A 22,162-nucleotide genomic window follows, 5' to 3' on the forward strand; every position below is an offset into this window, starting at 1 on the left:
GCATTTTATTTCCATTTAATTTGCGGTCTACAGCACTCTGCAACTAAATGTTTTTGACTTCGGACATATCCTTGATACTCGAGACGAAAGGATAACAGGAAGAAAACATACAGAAATGGGACGACGACCATCCCGGTGGAATTCACAGCACAGCTCACACAAAATGAAGTTCATTCACACAGAAATCTATATTAATGCTTAATATCAGATGCAAATATTCAGCTTGCAAATTCCGCCGAGACATTGACTATTCAAATCGATAGAGCTCTTTTTTTTCCTCCCCCCTTCGTGCAAATAATCGAATAATTTTCGACTTCGGTTTAGGGATTTGCCAAATGTATAAATGTTGGGAATAAAAACGAGGCCAAAAGGCATTTGCTCTGGCCACAACTGTCTGGGGTATTGCAAATGCTTAAGTTTAACAAAAAAAAAGTGGGCTATGAGCTGGCTAAGCTCTTTTATCGGATGACTTATCCTGTTTGCTTAGGTGAATAGTGCAGCAATGTTTCTATTTTATTATTTAGTTTATTACAGTAAAAATTGCAACACTTCCTAAAGGGAATAAGTATTTCCAAATAGGGCTATTCATACAAACACATATAAGTTTTAAAGATGTAGAGATCAGCATTAAAGTGGATGGAGTTCCAGTCAGTCAGTCTATGGATTCCATTACTTGGTGAGAAAAGGCATAACAATCAGGTAAATTTAACCCCTTATTTTCAATTTCATTTTATTTTTCTACTCCATTTGTTGTGCAAGCCATTTTCGATTGAACCGCATTGAGGGAAAATGTGGTGGTCTCTTCGTTTGGACAACAACGCATTGAGTTGGGCAATGTCAACACCTCCTGATACCCTACCCTCTTGTCAACCCCTTAACAGCCCCCTCTTTTGGCCACCTTACAACCCTACACACACACACACACACACTTTGAGTGTTGTGTGTGCGACTTATTTGCTGAGTGACACACAAATTCGTTTCGGCGACAAACGCCTCGACTTTGACTGGCCCCAAAGTTATTGGGTTTGTGGGTGGTGGTGGGCTGTGCTGGGCGTTTTTCGGGTTTCCCAAGGATGTTTGAGTTGTTAAGCTGCTTTGGGACCCACAGTCGTCCTCCCGCTTCACCCTTACCACCACCTCCCACCACCCATGTGCTGGAAAGTGGTCAAGAGCGTTGTCCATTCAGTGTTCACTTTGTTGTCCTCGTTTTATCCGCTCCTTTTGCAGTTCCTTCGTGCTCGTCCTGTCATGTTTTCCGTGTGTATTTCTCTGCAATTTTTATGCGATACTAAATTTGGAGTGTGTGTGTGTGTGTGCGTTTTGCGGAAAAGCGAATCTGCAATGTGCAGCGTCATTTGATGGTCGAATACATTTTCCTTTCTCTTTTTCCTTTCGCTGGCGCAAAGAAATGTGATAGCGGGATTTTGTCGAAAACAGCAAGCGATCTCAAGTGTCCTGCCAGGTTAAAGTTATGCTCTTTGAGTCTAAATCGATTCCTCGCATAAAAGTACATTAAGGTATTATGGCACTTAGTAATTATATACATATCTATTAAATATTTAAATAGTTACTAGTTTCTAATAAAGCTTAGCTGCATAATTTCATTTTCAATTAGACAAAATCCTCTTTTCATGAGCATAATGGGTCCTTTGACCCCTTTTGATCTTTTCCATCTCTGCGTTCTCTTTTACCATTTTTTTGTACGGATTTCTATTAGATTCCTAGTTGTTTGCTTCTTTTTTGCCTTTTAAATTATTTGATACACATGCAAAGGTTTCTCTGCTCTCTTACTCACTCGCACACATCATAAATATGCTCGCCCAAAAGCGCCGTTTTGTCACTCTACCTCTCACCATCTCACTTCCTCGCCGCATCCATCTCGCTCGCACTTGCTGCGGCTGCTGTTGTTGGCCTTGCATAGAAATTACTTTTACTGGGGAAATGGGATTTTCGCTGTTATTCTTGTTGCAACACTGCGGCGATTATGCGACGCCAAAGCAATTTTTGGCCAGAATGAGAGGGGGACATTACGAAAGAAAGAGAGGGATAATACAGGCAGAGCTTTCAATCTTATGCGAAATCTGTTTGAGGCACAGCGTAAATTATTCTGACTTAATTAGAAACAAAAACTTAGAGTAAAATTTGGATCAGTAAATTATAAATTTTTTTTTTTGTTATTTAAAATATCTAATAGAATTAAAATACTGGATTTTTTGAATACTTTCAATAGAGTTTTAATATTTATTGTTCAATTTCCAATTCTTTTGAATTTAATTTGATTTGGCTTTTCTGTTTTTTTTTTGCCATTCGTGTTTGCAATTTCCCCCGCCCAAAAGTTGCATATGCAGCAGACGTTGCGTATGCGTGATGTCAGCAATGATTAATTAATGCAACAAACAAGCGAGTGCGTAAGCGAGATGGCTGCACAGATAATGAGAGAGACAGCTATTGAGCATAATCATTAAGAGTGAAACGATTAATTGCTCAAAAAATTACGACAAAAAGGCATTAAAATTTGATTTTAATTTCGTATTCACGCATCGCTTAGTTGTAAATCCATTTGGTACAGTGAAAACCAGTTAGGAAAGAAGCCCTTTATTTTGGTGGAAAACAACATAAATCTTGGGTAATCGAAACTAATTAGTGGCACCCAGGGAAAATTACAAATTTTGCTAACGTTTATTTTTTCTCTGTTCTGTTGCCCTAATGGCTGGCCACAAATTGAATAATTGCATGAGTTACACACACAACAGGAGAAAAAATAGGGAAAAATCAGCCAAAAGCTTGTTAAATTTCCCACGCTTCTTGAAAGAAGAAAACAACAACAACAAAAAAAAGAGCCGAGGAAAAACTGCGACAGAAAAAAAAGAAAACTGAGGGGAGGAGACTGCACACACTCAAACAAAATCATGATAATTGAATCAAATTGCATGTCAACAGTGGATTAGCAAAGCGAGAGAGTGGAGGGAAAAATTATATAAAAATTGCATTGAAATGATTATTTGAGAAAGTAGCAGAGAAATTGCCCCGCAGAAGCCGCAACTTGTCCTTGTTCCCACGCACACACTCTACATGGACTTATGTAGAAAATATGTATACGTTTATTTGTATATAACATAGAATATATAAAACAGACTCATTTGAGGCTGAAAAATAGACAACAGACAAATGAGGAGCCCAAGAATGAAACTCTGGGCAGAAAAGCCCCTAGAGAAAGGAAGAAAAATGCGGAGAAAGGGGCGAAAAGAAGTAGGGTAGTTGGCAACATGGGTTAAAGTGCTCCCTTCTCTCGGCACAAAAAATGGCTGCTAGAGTGGGTTAACCCATGTCCTGATGAGGCACACTTCGGTTACTCTTCCTTTCCCTCGTTCTCTCGCTTTTAAAAACAATGAACTGCAAATTGTGCGCAAATTACATAAAAAAGTAAACAAAAAAAATAATATGGCCAGAGTGGGGCAACAAATATATACATATACATATATATATATATAAAGAATAAATAAATAAGCAAACAAAAGGGCAACCAAGTAAAACCAAATAAAATGTGGCAAGGCAACAGAAATTCACTGAAAGAGCAGCTCACAATGAGTCAGCGAAAGGCAGTATATTCCACATAATGCACCACACGGCGTATACTTGATATGTGAAAGCATAGTATAAACACGAAATTAATGATGAGAAAGAGAGTTTAACAAGAAGCGTTTAAATATTATTCGAGGCATGGAGATAATGCATTATTTGATTATTGAGCTAAAGAAATGACAATTGATAGATCAGCCAGTTATTTTATACAACAAGCAAATACATGTAAAGCTAATTAAATAAGCTATGGATATCACCTCAATACAAACCAAAACCCATTTTGTTAAGTATAAAGTAACTTCAACTTTATAGTTCAAAAGCAGCTGAATGAATCTGCTAACAGCGAGCACTTAGCACCCTTTAAAATTTAATCGATTTGAGTTGTGTAGCACAAACAGCCACTTGCCACAGAGAAACCGCTTCTTGAGACATTAAGCAAATATTGAAACATAAATTTCAATTTGTGTTATTTTCATATTTTTTCTCTTTGCCCAGCGATGTTTGTTTATTACTTGGGCATATCAATTTTGCCGGTGAAAGATTAAATAAACACAAATGTGAGTCAGAACACGGGGCGAAGTGAATGGGGCATAGGGAAAGGGGCATATGGGATCCGGATCTGGAAAAGCACTCCGTCCCGTCGGAAAAAGTGCATTGGCATATTAAGCGTCTGTCTGCAGGGCACAAACTCCAACTCAAACAGAAACAGAAAGCAGCAAAACTGAAAACTGAAAACAGAAACAGGCAAACGTGTGCACATTTTATTTTATTTCATTTTATTTTTACGATTTTCATGTCTGAAAGTTTTCTTTCAATGTTTCTGTGTGTGGCAACAACGGCAAGAGGCAAAAGTTTCAATTTCTGCAATTGTTGAATTTTTGCACGCACAAGAAATAAAGATGAACGAACACACCCATGCGGGGTTACCTCTCGGCACATGCAACGATAATGTGAATGACCAGGGACCACAGACCAGAGACCAGGGACCGGAGACTCCAGGAGACGAACAGAGACTACCGGCGACCGAAGACCGCCGACTGGAGACCCAATAGCTGCCATATTGACAATGGGACTCCAGACAAAAGCGCCAGGTTGCAGAAAATTGCAGAGACTTCCCGCATACTGGGTCAAATTGACTTAAATCAAGAGGACATTATGTGGAACATATTCTCAAATATGTAAAACATATAACCAATAATAATCAGTCGCTATGAAGCTTAGATAATGCTCTCATCTCAATTACACGTTAATAAGTTGAAAGGGGTGCGGCATAGAGTCTTAAAAGAAAAATGTACAAATATGTGAGCAAACGCAGGCATTCATTCATTTTACACCGGTTTTTTGCCATTTACACCGCCGCAAATGGACCTTGAACCACTGTGCTCGGCGGGTCGGTCATAACCGGGCTCAATGCGAGCCAGTTGCATTTTCCATTGGACATCGGCCGTTGGCTTCGGTACGTGCTGAAAATGAGCAAAAGTCTCAATTCGAGTGCCTAATTAAATCAGCCTCAGCATCCACCGCCTCATATCAACCCCCTCCCCATCCCCAGCCCCACCCACAACCCACTTTATAAGGTCGACTGCAACTGCGATCCAAGCGGACGATCGAACATTCGATCTCGTTCCAAATTCAATTATTTCAATAAGCCAAAGTGTCAAATACTAAGTATTTTCCAAAAAGCGAAATTTAATTGATTGTGGAGGATCGTACAAGATGTGCGCAAAAAAAAAGATAATTAAATGCAAAGGGTGAGTAACCAGCTCAATTTTGGGATTCCAAAGCCCACAGGGCGTATATTTGATTTTATGGAAAATGAGTAAATCACCATTTTGTCCTCATACGAAATTTTATACTCGTTAATTGCTTTTATATTAAATTATAATAGAAACTATTTTTCATATAAATTGATTATATTTTAAAAAATTTCGCATTTTTCTCGGTTTCCCAGTTGCATTTTCCTGTGTTTTCCGTGACACAGTTTTCCTCGAATTCATTATCACTTTTCCAACTGGTTCGCAGCGAACACACCTCTCTATCCGCCTATCTATCGCATTTTCCCCCTTTCTTTCTGCGTATCAATTATGAGTCTTTGACTTGGTTTAGCTTAAAAGCCAGGCAAGCAAACGAAAAAAAAAAGAGTAAAAAAAAACCATAATAACCCGACAATTTCCGCTGTTTGGCGGTGGAAAAACAAGTTTTTCTTGACTTTGACTGTGACTCCTTGGGCTGGTTTTTGGTTTTGGCTTGGGCTTTTCTTTTAAGGCGATTCGGTTATTAAGTTGGCGAACGGAAAACCCGAACCGCCCCTTCCTGTTGGATTTGCATAACCTGCTGGCCGGCTCTTCTATTTCCATCTATCCACATATTCATATTTCTCTTAATATTGGTATTGGTATTGGTAATGCCAGTGCCATTTCTATTTGCTTAACCCCTCGAAGAAATGGACAAATCAATTTGCTTGACAACCGCACAGCACCCACTCACACGAAATCGAATTGAGTGTTGATTTATTGGCCATGATCTGATTTTGAACAAACAAGAAAACCCATTTAGCGACATGTCCAGAAATAAATAAACATACGACTGCAAACAGAAGGCATACGAGCGAGCGAGCGGGACGGCGTGACCGGCGTGCGAGCGAGAGGGGAGCATGTCAAATGGTGCACATAAATCTAATTGAATTAGCGTACGAAAATCAAATCAGAAAGCAGAAAGCACCCCGAAAAATTGACACTTTAAATCGAAAGAACAGTGCGGGCAAGTGTGAAAAGCCCAAAGTTGAATGACCACCCCGATCATTGACTCCTTTAAGCCACACACACACACACACACACACATGTACAGTGTACACACATATGTGCAGATGTATATGTGTGTGCACAATGGCTGTATGCACAGCCATATGCAATATTGGTCAAATTATTTTATCAACGACTTTGATAAATTCGATTTGAGACGACAAAGATGAATGATTTTGCAGCGCAAAGGACGCCAAAAAATGGGTCAACGCATTCATAGAACTCCCTATTTGTTTATGGTTATGTGCACGGTTTGAAATGGAACACTTTTCAAAATACAAACAATATAACATTAAACTTTTGTAAATTTGTATGCCGAAAGTAACTGCACTCGAGCAGTTCCAAAAATGGCAGTCTTAACATTTTTGGTAAAAAGCAACTAGCAATTAAATCGACTTTGTTGTGAGCATGACTTTGAATTTCGGTGGAAGGCAACTCAATTTAAAGTCAATTAAACTGTTCAATTGTTCATAAAACATTTGACTGCACAAACAGTGGGCCACAAAAGTCACTCGAGCGGATAAAAACGCATTGTGCAAGAAGCAGCGGAGGTGCCAAATGGAGACCGCAACCTGTACTTTTACGAGCTACCCTGAATTATTTAGCAATTTGCCGGATGAAAACCGAAGAATCAGAGTTGCAGAGCCCCCCTAACATTTCCGAAACAGCCCCTCATCCTCCACCCCCCCTATTTGGTAGCAAAGTGTCACATTAACACTGCTTAGCAAGCAGTCGAACACGTGTCTGACAAGAGAATCTTCTTCAACTATCCATCAAAATGTGCCCCAAACTCCCAAAAAAAAAAAACACCCCATATATGTGGTATGTGTATATGCATACATACATACATATATAGATATATAACATTCGCTTCGCATCAGTCACGCTTCAGCCCGTCTCTTTCCCACCGCCCCCTGCTGTCTCTTTCCCACTCGCTGCGTAGACAAATGCTAATAGCATGGCAAATTTAATTTTCACACTCACTTTGTGCGTGTGTGCCTGCCTTTGTTTGACTGTATGTGTGCGTGTGTGTGTGTGTGGGGAGTGATTTTGGATATGCTTCTTCTTGGCACTGCGGCTTTAATTGAATTTGTTGCATTTTTTTACTTTGCTCTTTTATTAGTTACAATTTTTGCGCTCAATTATGAGAACGGTAATTCCATTTTCCAAGCCACAGCAGGTATTTGGTAGCAAAAACATGGGAACAATTTAAAAAAAATGGAAAGAAACTAAACGCATATTTCTGAAAATTCTGTAAAACTAATTACATTAGGTAAAGATAATATGATAAAGAAATGTGTGCAAAGAATTCGCGAGCTTTTTGCTGGAATTTCACGTACACTTTTCTATTTTAATTATACGAGTAATGTTTAGATATTAAGTACGAATTTAAAACACGTTTCCTATATTGAATGCCACCCGTATCCATGTCTACCCATGTATGTTTTATGTTTTCTAGATTTTGTTGATGTTTCTTTGCTTGTTGTTTCTATCCTCTGGATTTTGTTTTTGTTTGGCGCGAATTTTTGCGTTTGCTGTAAGCGCCATTTAAGCCGACGGCAGCTGTCAGTCGTCCCCTCTCCTTCCCGCCCGCGCCAGCCGTCTCTCTCTATCGGCAAGGGTATGTGTTTGGTTTTATCTATTTTGTGATGCATGCGTGGGTGTACGCGCGTGTGTGTGTGTGAGTGCATGGGTGTGTGTTTGGATGTTTGTGTGTAGTGGTGCTTTTAATCGCTGGACGGGAACAGAAATAAAAAATGGTGTAGCGGCAGCAAACTAACATTGCATATTGTCTAGTGCATATTCCCTTTGTGGATCTCCCCCCAACCAGAGTTGCCACCCCTCTCGTTTTCCGCCCCTGAAAAGGTCCTGTTTCCGCTTTAATAAAGTTAGTTAGTTAGGATTTGGATGGCATTCTTGAATATGTTTGCGAAATTCAAATAGGAAAGCCGTTCTATTTGTTTTAATCGCGTAGTGAAATCCCAACCATGTGAAAGTGTAATTACATTGTTCTTTTCACATCTATTTCAGATGACGAAATGTGATTTTGATTATTACATTGAAAATTAGGTATACGCCGGGCTAAACAGGCTTATTAGCAAAGTATCATGTGACCATTGTTTTGATTTCAGTCCCTTGGTTACTCTCGTCTAATTATGATTTATATCTGCATTGGGCAGCATTGCAAATTGGATGTGTCACATACATATCACGCATACGACTCGTTGAACCGCCAAATCACTCAAAACTGTCAGCGGTTATTTTGGTTTTAAGTTCAAAGTTGTGTTTCGTTGGCAAAACCGTAATTTACCTACACATTTCTGCTACATTTTCGGCACAAATATATACATATACAAACATGTGCATTCGGGCTGAAAGTAATAATCATAGTAACTCGTCTTCCTATTTAACAATTCTAAATATTGGATTGCAGCATTCTTGCTGACTTATTTTTCCACCTTAAGGAATTAAAAACTTTAATAAATTTATCTGTGAATTGGAATTATATTCTCTTGCCGGCAGCTTTGTGTCAAGATTGAATATCTTTGCCCTTTTCTAAGTCCTCCACTTGTTGTCTGTCCCTTTTTGGCTTGCTTAAGTTTTTGTTTTTCCGGTTTTTCCACTATCTACATTTTCTCGATGTTGTTGCTGGCTTGTTTTCCTGCTATTTTTGTTGGGCGGTCAACCTGACATGTGAGCCACGGGCACGAATACAAATGCTTAAATTGTGGTGTATTTGGTAGCTGCAGGCTTTAATGCACAAAACCAGAGTCACAAGACAAGGATGGCTGCGGGATGACGGGGGGGCCTTCGGGGCTGGAGGGGCTGGATTTTCCATTTTCCCCCTGTTTAGTAGTGTGTGAAAAATGCGCGCCACAGCCAAACAAATTAACAACAACACTTGGAAAACGTAGAAGAAGAAATAAAATCCCCACAACACACAACTCACACACACATACACGAAATAAAAAAGTAAAAAATGGTTAGAAATTGGAACAATGACCGCCAAGTGCTGGCAACTCTCTGTCTCCCTCCCACCGCCGCCACTCTCCCTCTCTCTCTTTCTTTCCCACATTGTTTTGGTTCATTCATACATTTTTGTAATGTTTTTTTTCTTGTATTAACGTTTGTTTGCGCATTTTCGTCTGCCACTTTTTTTTTGGCTACATATTTAAAGACTTAAATTTTCACGGCTCTGATTACAGACTTCTTTTTATCGGTCACACAAGGTTGCTTAAATATATTTAAGGTATTTAAATATGACTTGCAATATTTATAAATATACGTCGAATTTTAAACCGATTTTATCCTTTTCACAATTATTATTTATTTCACATTGCAAAGATATGCCAAAAATCGTATTATTACTTTAATTAGGTTTTATGCAATTAAGACCATCGCATTAGTTTATTCAATTTTGCAAACCATTGTGTTAAATACTTTAGAATATAAATAACTACCCGTGTAATAAACATTTGGTTTTATTTTAATTAACAAATTCACACCAAACATATTAGATTACAATTCTGTGGGCCTCATGTTCAATTACCAAAAAAATGTTTCCAAATTAACTACCAAAATGAAAAGCGTATTCAGTGATTATTGATATTAATAATTAAATCCACTGCATATCGATTTCGATTACATGTGTGGTGTAATGTCACAATATGAAGGCAAATCCAATAGGAAATCCTCCAATTATGCATTAAAGACTATTTTAGTTGGCAATTTAAAACAAAAAAAAGACAAAATGCTTCGTTCTTCGTTTTCCTTGCAGGCATTCCAATTTGCATGCTAATTTGATTGATTTCACACACACAGGACGCAGAAAACTTCTGTTGATTAGCTTTGTTTGTCTGCGGATTTGTTTATGTTTATTTCAACTCTCTGTGGATATTACTATCTCGAATGCGAAATTCTCGGTGAATTATCCGCCGGCTGTGTTTGCTCAATTTGAGCATATTTAAATATAATTTGATTTGCCAGTTAAATGGAAAATGATTTATTAAATGTGCGTGCGTTTGCATTGTTTTTCCTTTCGTTTCATTTTTTATTATTTTTTTATTTTAATTTTACCCAGTGTCTCGTTTACCTTCTGCTGATTATTGTTGTAGTTTAATTAAAATGTTTATTGTTTTTATTTGTTGCATGTTTTCACTAAAATTGCGGCAAATTATATGAAAAAAAAAATGTGAGCAAGCAAAGACAGAAAGGAAAATTAATACAGCAATCATGTTCAATTTTTATCCGCTGTGATTTAAATGGGTTTTGTTTGCAACTCGGTTTGTATCTACTTCTAAGTTACTCTTTAGTTGGAAAAAGGTAGATTTTCTCAGTATATTTATTATTTTTCGTTTTGGCTTAGGAAAAGATGATGTTGAATTGGTTTGCATTACAGGATCCCCACTGTATGGAAAATGAGTACAATTGCACTTTTTCCCCCCTTCGAAAAAGTCGCCATTTGAAATTGGTTTTTGCATGCTGTTGTGCACACGCCTGTAAATCTGGTCAGCTGCGTTTCGCCCCCAACTTGATTTACTATACATCCGACCATATGTACATATATGTCCATGTGTACACATTATTAACTGAAACTGAACTCTCAAACCCGCGAGTCACTCGTAACGCTGAACAATTTGGATTTTGCGGTTGCCCGGGTTGATTGTTCGTTAATTGGTTTCAATGCCTTGCAACCGCACTGGGCCTCCGTTTTCCATCCTTTCGTTTCGTTTGGATTTCGGCTACATCCTGCCATCCGCCATTTTTCCAAGCATCCATCAGCCACCGCATGCACGCCCACTTGCCACGCCCACTTCGTGGGGCTGGGGGCGAATTTATTGCACTTGAACTACACTCGAAGTGGAGCAGAAAAATTGGCGCCGTAGGTCAACTTGAAAAGTTACTTATCGGCGTTTTGGAATTGGATCATTTTCAATTTAAATAGGCCTTTTAAAATCAAAGTAAGTCAAGTGTTTTCGTTGTGAACAAACCAATGAAATATATTTAAATAGTTGTTAATTGGCCAAACATTTGATAATATTGCTGCTATGTCATTTTTCACTTACGATTTGTATTACTTACAAATTTTTCTAAGAAAAATATAGAAAAATAGAGAGAGACATTCATTGAAATGAAATGGCATATAATATGCCCAAGATTATTATTGTTATATTCGCATTGTGAGTCGTTGACTTTGTCCAATTGAGCTCGATGAATTTGTTAATTGCGTTGATTATTGGCATTTATTATTAAAAATAATTCACAGTATTTGCCATTGTTGTTAATTTTATAATTATTATTTGCTGCTCTCCAGTGGCCTTTGAGTGGGCTAAATATTTGTGTGCCAAACAGAGAAATACAAGAGCAGCAACAACGTTTGGCTACATGAAATTGCAATTAAAAGCCGAAGCCCGAAAGGCATTTTATGCATGAAATATTCCGGCACTATGGGGTTAAATACATTTCCAAATTAATTTTTATTGCGTATATCAATGCGTTAAAATTTGTAGATTCTGCGGCTTATGTTTGCTGTTTAAAAACGTTGCAATATTCCGAGATTTTTGTACTTTTGATCAGCTAATTACCAAATTTGCTCCACTGTCGTCAAATGGAATTTAAAGAGCTTAACGTTTATAAAACAATTAGGAATTCATGTAAATAATTACATTTCCTGTTCAGCATTGTTTTCACTGCTTTAAGAGCGGAAATAGTAAATGATTAAAAATGCAAAGAATGTTTATGAATTATTGGGAAATGGATAAACAAATTGAATATATTTAGGAAAAACTACTTTTCGAAAATGTTTTTCAAGTAGCAAAAACTATTGAAATATATTCTCATATTTACTCATATTCGGGCGAAGAAGCAGACAAAAGAATTTTTAAGGACTTAATGGAATTACAGCCGATAAAAGCTCACTTTTTCTACTATTTTTCGCCCTCTGGGAATTTTTGCCACCCTGAAAACTTCCAATTTCCGAAACTAAGCAAATAGAAGACCGTAAAGTCAATGAATGGGCCATCTGCCAACTGCCATCGCCCATTGCCCATCCCTGTCTCTTTCGCTCCCCAGTAATGCCGTCTCTTTCGCCATCTGCATGTGGTCGCCTTGGGTCATTGATACGTAAACGAAAAGCATGAGAAAATTGACAAATAGGCGACACTCAAATATTTGCACTCGCAAAACCCACACACTCTGGTTACCGTAGAAAGAGAGGGGGCCAGAACTTTATACAGCGCTTCACCATCTTATCTTATCCGAAAATTTGCATTTAATATTTACTTTTCTTTATTCCCTTATCATTTGCTTATTTTCTTTGTCGGTACAAAAATAGAAGAAAACATTTTAGTATTTAATGAGCATTTAATTCGGGTACTTAATTATTTGAAAAACAATAAGCATGGCGAAATCAGCAAAACCATAAAAGAGAACAAAATCCCGAAATTGTTTTATGGCCGGCGAAAAAGTTTAGTTATGGCAAATTAATTCGTTTCCGAATGGGTAAGTAGTTCACATGACTAAATCAGCGCGATTTCCGCATGATAAATGGACTTTTCAAGCGGGCCAATTAAAGTTGAAAGAGAGATTTTTAATGGTATTTTTGGATAATCGATCGGTGTAGATCATTAGTATTTATATTTCCATAAGTTTTGCATCTAGTTAAAATGTGTTATTAATGGTATAATATTTAATAAGAATTATAAAAGGAACTTAAGTGTTGGAAAATCTAAAAATTAAAAATCTTCAGTTACCTATTAACATCCCCTATTTAGACAAAGTAACATTTAAGTACAGCACTTAAATTTCGCTTTAGGAAAAGTACTTTATTAATGCCATAAATCCGCCAACATCCATAAACCCGTCTTGCCATTGTTACTCAATCAAATTTCCATTAGGAAAGCCAGGCTAATAGAGTTTCGTCTGTCTGGCGCTCTCTCTCTCTCTTTCTATCTTTTTGCAGCCATCTCTATCTACAGTCTGGCACTGGGACATCTTTGATTTTAATTGCATTTCCATTTTGCCCCCTATATTCAATCGCCACTGACATTCGACTTCGATACTCGATGCTCGACATTCGTAATTCAATTGTCCAATTGTCCGCCCCCTTTTCCTCAACCTCCCCCTCCCCCCCTTCCGCCATTTTCCCCACCACCTGATTGAGGGTGGGGAGGGTAAGATAGAAAGAGACGGGAAGTTGTCGAAAATGTTGATTCAATTATTCAAGGTGACGACGCATCTCAAATAATTGAGTTTCGCTTTTATCAATCGGCTCTTTCGAGTTCCTTTATTTTGTGCCATTTTACAATTTGATTACGTCAGCCGGCGACCCAGCCCCCTTCGGAATAAAAAAAACCACCCACCGTCCATGGCGACATTGTCAACATTGATTGACATTCAACTTCGACTGACAATTGACCGTCAACAATAAATTGTTGCATGCAAATTGTCGTCAAATCAACAAAATCGGCATGGAAATGGCACAGAGAAATGCCAAAATGAAAATTGCAAAAACAAGAAAATTAAGTGACAGCGGGAAAAAAAGAAAATAATTTTAATGAATATTACGGCGCTGCATGATGAAAAATTCCCACTTATTATTTGCGGTCGGTCGATGCGCGGGTGGCAAGGGGGGAGGAGGAGGAGTTGCCTATTGATTATAATGGCTTTCGAAACAATAAAAATATTTCCATTTTTGCGGTGGCAAAGTTCAGATAAAAATGTGCATAATTCCATGGAAAAAATGATGAAAGTATGGGCATGTACATAGGTATGGTTAAAAACTTTTCAAAATTTGTCTATAATTTTTTTAATTTATTTTTAAGATAGATTTCGTATAGCCACCACTTTCAAAATTAATTGAATAATTTTCGAAACCCCGTTTGTGAATTTCCATATTTTACTGTCTCTATTTCCATATTTTCCACATCTTGCTCTCCACAACGCCAACGCACTAGTTAAGTGTAGCAATTTGTGAATTAATAAACTTTGATTAGAATGTTTGTGGACAAATACCCAAACAAAGGCCGAAAACACACAGAAAGGAACAACACAGATTCGGGGGGACCATAAATAGAGCAAAACAGTGACAATGGCAACGGCAACAATAAAAACAAAAACAACTGCACCGACCGACCAGCAACAAATAGCAACGATAATGTCAATTATTATTAACACGAAAAGCGCACGCACTCGATCCACAACCGCCACAGTGCCACGCCCCCATTTTCCCACCGCTCCGCCGTACGCCTTTTTTGGCCATGCATGAGCAATTTTCGTGGTCAATGGCGTCGAACAGCCCACCACCCCGCAGTCCACAGTCCCCCAGTCCAACACAGTCCACAGCCCCACCCACTTCCTCTTGACCACAGGCACGGATGACAACTACAGTGGAGACTCGATGATGCACTAAGCACTCGAAAAATTGCCTATAAATATTATTGGAGATTCTGGCTATGTTTTAAATGAGAATTCTTATCAAAATATGTAACATTTGTAATATAATCAATTAATATGATATAAAAATTAAAAATAAATATTATTAAAATAATAATTAATTAATAAAAATTTAAATTTACTGTACTAGTGTGTATTATTCAAAATGAGGCATATAAAAATCACAAATAAATAAATATAATGCCATCAAGAATTATTTCACTGTGGTATAAAAATGCGGACAGTGGGAGGGAAGGGGTGCATTGCGATACAATCGGCTACAGTTGGTGACCGGCACCGGACAACAACTACACAACTGTGGCAACAACAACCGGCAACAAACAACAACTGGCCACAAATCAAAAAATTTGTAAAATTCTCTTTTCAGTGGGTCGAAAAAGGGGGCGGGGGGGTTGCTTTCAGAAATCCCCAATATTCCCCACCCATGGCCCCCCTTTAATTTTGTATTTTTGTGCTGTTTAAATAGCCGAAAATTGCCAGCATTTAAATGCAGCCCCACGCGGCCACGCCCTTAATTAGGCGGCTTATATAATTTTCGAAAAGCAGGGCCAGCATCAGCCGTCCAAACCGAAAATAGTTCGTTAGCGTGTTTTTGTGCCCCATTTAGTTCGACTGACTTTTGGCTAATTAATAGGCGCGTGTTGCCAACAATATGCGAAATCTACGTGGCCAGCATGCTTTTTAACCAACTCTCTAAAAGCCCAAAAACTTTGTCACCACCCCCCACCCCCCACCCCCCACACAACCCGCACAAAAACTTTTTCGGCACAGAGATTTGACTTTTGATTTGGCACAGGTGAATAAATTGGCATCACGGCAATTTGGTGTCTTCAACTTAATGCTAGAAATCTATGCAAAATTGTTACTTTGTAGAGAACTCAACTGCTCGAATGAAGCTGTCAGCGAGTGCTTTTGATAATTTATTAACCGGGCAAATGGAAAAATAGAAAACATTTTAATTGAATGTAAGAGAAATAAATTGAATCCGCCTTAAACAAAACCCTCATCGCAGCGAGGGCCTCAATCAAATTAAAGATTTATGATCCCCAAGCAAAAAAAAAAAAAGAGCGAAATACGTATCTGAAAAAAAAAAAAAACAGAATCTAGACAAGACAATGAATATCAATTAGGTGGGGGGATGGGGGCGCTGTGGGCAGGGGGTTAAAGCGGGGTCGGGGGTTGTTTGGACCCCCAGCTTGATTAGATCAGCGGGCGGACAAAGGAAAAATGAAAAAGTAAAATGAATAAATGTTTTCAGTTGCGTCTAATTGACGTAAATTAATAAGCAGTCGCCATCTAATGTCACTGAAAGTCACATTCACAGACCCGCAAAAGGTCACAGGTCACAGATATCTCCGTCAATGTCAAGGAGCAACGAGCACTAAGCTCAGCCGACTTCCTTCCTTATCAACACTCAAGGAGCAAACGAAATCATCATTAAAGATTTAAGCACCAGCCTTAAATTTGATTTAGATTCCTCGGCATTTTTTAAAGTATTTTTTAATTTGTTTCTTCTTTTGTGTTGGCCCGTTTTCTTTTTTTTTTTCTACTTTCTACTTCTACTTTTTGTTCTGGCATTTTTCTTCTTTTTTTTTACATCTGCGGGCGGCCGGAGTCATTAAGTCAGCTTTGTTCCGCCTCAATGCCGGCACGCCCCTTATTTTCCCAACGACCCACCGCCCCCAAAAATGCGGGGGAATAGAATCAAAACAAAGGCAAACAACAACAGCACTGGAAACAGTGAACAAAAATTAAATAAACAACAAAAACAAAAAATGTGACAGCAATTAATGCCGGAGTCTTCGCTTTGAGACGAGAGCAAAAAAAATTTATAAAATAAAAAAAAGTAAATGGCTGACATTCTCAATTGCAAATGAGACACAATCAGATGAGGCTGCTGCCAAAAAAAAAAAACGCAGGAAAATGCGGGAAAGCCAAATTAGGTATAATGTTCGACTAGAAAATAGCCTGCAGTAGTAGCTCCAGTGAAAAACATTTGATCTTAAATCCAGCAGATTTTTCAAACTAATCAAAGGTTATTGTTATTAATTAAAGGTCTAGATTTTGAGATTCTTTTCGATTGAAAACGTTTTCCTTTTAAATTCCTCTACAATTTTGTTAAGCTAAATGCATAAATCGTTACTCGGCATTATCATTTCATTAATCGCCCCACCAATTTTCCCCGCCAGCTTCATTTAGGCAGTACTTAAGCATAAAAAATTAAGCAAAACAAAAGGGGATGGCGAAATAAAACAGAAGGCGAAGAGAAGCTCATAATTGCACGCTAAACGCCATTTGAGTGGACATTTTTGTGAAAAACAACTCCAGCAACAAAGTCAAAAGGAAGTGCCATGGGTTGAAAAAAAAGCACAGCAAAAAAAAAAAAAAAAATGTGGGTGGTTGGGTTGTCTGGTGGGTTCGCTTGTAAAAAGGATGGAAAACTCGGACGAGAAGCTTCCAGCTTGGAATCTTAATGAGTGGGCGGCAGATGGCAAGTGCAGCGGCACCAAAAGAACCCAAATCCCGGAACAAAAAAAAAATGGGAAAGCCATCTGGAATTTCCCGCAGGCTGGGTTCGAAGCTATGATACCCTGCTCAGCCAAATTATACTATACTATATACTATAGTTACTCAAATTTTGTCAATAATCATTCCATTTTTCTTAAGGTAGTTTCTTATATGCTTACTTTTATGGTGTAAAATCTGGATTGTCCTACAGTTTCAAAAATGTAATTACCTGCAAAGAAGAAGAGAATAAGATAAGTTTAAATGAATATTATTATATTATATTATACTATATTATAACGACTGTTTTATATTACTTTTAAGCTTTAGCAAGGCGTTTCTCATACTCAGCCAGCTGTATTAACATTTTTGCAACTGCAACCAGAAAATTCGTAGCCATTTTTGATAATTTAAAAAAACACCTTGCATACCCGCCTTAAATATTTTATTTCTAGCCCCTTTTTTCCGGCACAAATACAAGCTTTGTTTAAATGAAATGTAATATTATATTTAATTGGCTCCCACACTCGCTGCCGTTTTGCTGGTCATAATTGTAATACCCTACTCTTTATTCTTGCCTGCCCCAAAGGCAACTGGGGCAGCTGCAAAAAGGGGGCGTGGCATTGATGGGAGGGAGGGGGGTGTGGAGCGCCGTGCGGGAGGTGCGCAGGTGATTAACGGTGGGTTTCGCGTGTTTTCCCGGCAAGGTGAAACTACCGGCAAAGGCAGCGGCAAAAGTATAAAAGTGAAGGCAAAGGTGATGGCGACTGCATCGGATGGAATGTGAAGCCAAGTTAATTTATAAACACTGAAGATACTTAAGGGACTACAACGGCAGGGCGAGCAGGTGGGGCATCCTCATCCGATGGGCGCCAGGAGGAGCAAGTTGAAATCCCGGCCAGAGGATGAAGTTGCAATAGAAGCGTGGAGAATAAGTGGCAGATGAAGTGCAAGATGATATCCCGAAGTCACCTTGACTGGGCTATCAGTGTGTAATCAATCATTGAAGTGGCTTCCCCGGAAAAGGGGGATTTCAATCCAAAGTCTCGCAAGTAATTAAAAACTTTTCTGGCGTCACAAAACGGGCGGTGGAAAAAAAAAACCCCGACAGAGTTTAGCAATTTGTCCGGCCAAACGGCGAAGGTGCAAGTTTACTAGAAAAATGGGATTTTTAATGGGGCCCCTTATAGATTCACCATCTACTCGTAATAGATTTCAATACCAGAACATTTATGCACACAAGTGCTGGCAATTGTGCCAATGACTTCCCACAGGGGCTTTGGCATTTTGCAATTGGCATTTTGCATTTGGCAGCCGAATCTGTGATTGAGCAACTCCAAGGCTGGGTTCTCCCATGGAGAAGATTTTTGCCGAGTTTTGGTCAAGAGCTTTGGCCTATAGCACATGGTTTGGCTTTGCTATATCCATATACCCCATGCCCCATGCAGCTAGTTTTCTGCAACAAACTCGGCGTGCCACAGTGATTCCATCTCATCGTCGCCGTTCGTATGTTCGTGTGTGCCTTTGGAATCTGTGAATGAAGCCGGCTAATGGTTATGGCCAGGCTTTAACGGAGCAACTGGTTCTGCCATCATCATCATTATCATCTCTTGGCTTTTGCCCACCTTTTTTTATTGTCCGCCATTTGAATGTCGACTACACTGCGATCAGCAAAAAAAAAAGGAGATGCAGCACAAATATTTCATAAAGCTTCAATTTAAGCGTCATCTTATTTGAAAGTTTTCTTAAATATTTATTTTTGGTTTATTGACATTTTTCTTGCAGTGCACACACCTTGACTAACTAAACTGCACTCCGTTTAAATGTGTCACATGTCGGCAAAGAGAGGAAAGGACTGTAGCTACTTGAAATTTGCATTGCTAAGTTGTACCCTCTTTTACTATTTTCGTATATTTTTTTTGCCTTTTTTTTTGTGTGTTTTCAGGTTTGGCCGGAAGGCGAAAATGCCGCCGCTAGATGTCGCCATAGTGCACTCGCCTTCCCTTTCTTTCGCTGCATAGCACGCCATCTCTTTCGCGTTGCGTGTGTCGAGTGAGTGTTGACTTTTATGGTCATTGACTTGTCCCCTCCTGTGACTGTGACACACAAATATTGCTCGCATGCCACAACACCTTCGTGCCACGCCCACCTACTACCGCCCCCTGTTTGTTACCTGTGTTTTTTAGGAGCTAATCAAGCAATTGCAGTGGAGCACAGTACTAATTCAATACAGCGTTGGAGAGTCAGTCCCTTTTTGCATTTATAAAGGAACTCTTGGAAAAAACATTTTGGGAAAACATGGACAAGAAACATGAAATTCTCTAACGAATTATTGGTGTGCCTAAATATTTCGAAACTTAAGCATTAAATAAGTTAGCGTAAGGATAACGACATTAAAAGTCGGCTTATGACATAAATAATCAGTATTTTGGACATAACTTAAAAAATATTCGCCTGAATATAGAATGTCATGCCTCGTTGAGCTCGTAATTAAATTTCCAATCAAACTGTGCTCGAAAATTCAAATTAAATTTTTTTGAAAATTTTTGCAAATTTTGATGATGTTACCCCTTACAAAAAATCAAAAATTGACCCAAAAATTAATTTTCCTAAATTCTTAAAAAAGTTATAGGGGTTGTTAGCACTGGTAATTAGCTGCTCAAAACAGCTATTCTTTCACTTATATGACAATTTTCAGTGAAGTTATGACGAAAATTCCGTTTGTAAATATCAGTTTTTTGGCAAAGACCGTTTTTCCATATTTCGATCATAAAGTAAACAATTTTTTTGCCACAATTTTAAAAATAATGGCCAGAATATAGAATGTCATACATCGTTGAGCTCGTAATTAAATTTCCAACCAAACTGTATTCAAAAATGGAAATTCTATTTTTTGACCCTTTTTGGCAAATTTTGATGATCTGCTCAAAACAGTTATTCTTTCATTTATATGATCATTTTTAGCCAAGTTATGAGATAAATACTATTTGAACATTTCGAGTTATTGCCAAAACCTGTTTTTTGAATTTCCATTATGAATTTTTAAGTTTTTTGGCCAAGACACTAAAAATAATAAATAATCGTTAAAAAATTCTCCATTAAATTGTGGTCAAAAAGAAATGCTCTAATACTTTCAAACTTTTATAAAGCGTTCGTTTCGTGTTACCCTTTTAGCCAAGTTATGCTGGAAAAGTCGTTCTAACGGCTGCCATTTTAATTTTTAAGTAACCGCCATTCGACTCGTATGCAAATTTAAATTGCGTCCAGCTATTTGGGGTTTTTTATGCTTTTGCATTTCGTGGGATCTCATTTTTTTTTGGCGATGGCACCGCTAAGAGCATTAAGGGGCGCAGGGGGCGTGGCCGATCCGATTCGTAGGAGATGCAAAAATAACGTTAAATGTATAAATTCTCGCATTTATTTCAGCGCCTCGACGATGCAAATTCGTTTATGCAAGCCGAATAAAAAAAAAGAAGAATAAAAATGAAAATAAAAATATAATGGTGAAGCGGCGCGGAGAGGGAGATGCGAAAAAGTAATCATAAAAAATCACGGCCCAAATGGTTTTTCCTCTCGACCAAAAAGTACACGGGTGCTGATGCCTATGGGTTGGCATGCTTTTTTGCGCTTTTCACCCAGAAAATTGTGCCATTCAATTAATTTTGCTGCTGTTTGGCAATACAGTGCGTTTCGCAACAGTGCGTAACGCGAAAATGCAAAAACTTTCGAAAGGCGGCAAATTGCATTTGAAATGTGATTGAGCAGCAAAGGTACGATATGGGTTATAAACAAACATCAAGAAAGCCTAATTATATTACGTCACATCATTTATCTATTCCAAAATAGTTGACTTGCCAGCTTTGAAACGTTACTTACTGTAAAATGACAAAAATGCATAAACACATATATAGTTGATCCGGAAAATAGATTGGGAAATACAATAAAGGGCACAAATATATTATATAAAAATCTATACAAAAGCAAATCCACAGGTGTTTCAATAGCCGCCTGTCGCTAATCAATTTTCCATTTGTACCCAATTAATAGATGGAAAACTGCACGTTCCCTATAAAATGATCAGAAAAACGATGGTGGGGAAAACCTAGAATTTTTTGACAAATTAAATTCGTTCCATTTTGGGCGCAGGACCCAATTTAATGGTTGATTAAAAAATAATAATAAACAACGAAAGCCCGAGGTCTGAAAATCGATTTAATCCCCCATACTTTGGCCCCAAAGGCTTTCCACGAACTATTTGCTCAGCGCCGCCCATCGACAATAAAGGTAAAAAGTAGACTATATTGTATACACTCTGTGCGCAGCAACATGAAAGGGAATATTTTAAAACTTAATAATGTTTGGGGATATGGCGGAATATCAAATGGCAAAGGGTCGCGAGTGCCGGCTTAATCGGGTTGCTATCAATTAAATTGGAAAAAGGTCTCAAAAGTTCGCGAAATGTGGCCATTGGAAAAAATGTGTAGAAAATGTGTATTTAATAAAATTCAGTGGCTCAAAATCCAATGTTTCACACCCAATAAGTGTAATTCAATGCAAACGTATGAAAACTGCAAGTGGCGTTAAATTTTTGGCGTGAACAATAAGTTAAATGTGTAATTACAGCACTTATTTTTAATAATGTTACATTGAAAGTGGCGTCATTGTCAAACGCGCTTAATATCCGACTTTTCAATATGCTTATCGATTATGACGAAAACTTTCCAATTGAAAAATGTCCATCAAAACTCCAATCAAAACCTCATTATTGACATTGATGGCGGCTTACAATCGTTAGCCTGTTGTTGTTTTGTATATTTTTG

At 38.2% G+C, this 22,162-nt stretch overlaps 2 protein-coding genes across 6 annotated transcripts in view; both read right to left on the minus strand.

Moving 5' to 3' along the window:
* LOC6739860 (low-density lipoprotein receptor-related protein 2) overlaps positions 1-22,162 on the minus strand; it is a 147,667-nt gene that overhangs the window by 81,286 nt on the left and 44,219 nt on the right. The window lies entirely within an intron of this gene.
* On the minus strand, positions 3,501-5,119 carry LOC27208089. The gene is given in 2 exon segments (XM_016183719.3): positions 3,501-4,616; positions 4,619-5,119. Coding segments are annotated over 2 exon segments (348 nt in total). The 5' UTR covers positions 4,704-5,119; the 3' UTR covers positions 3,501-4,353.

This window comes from Drosophila simulans, chromosome X (genome assembly GCF_016746395.2).
Source record: "Drosophila simulans strain w501 chromosome X, Prin_Dsim_3.1, whole genome shotgun sequence".
Taxonomy (NCBI): domain Eukaryota; kingdom Metazoa; phylum Arthropoda; class Insecta; order Diptera; family Drosophilidae; genus Drosophila; species Drosophila simulans.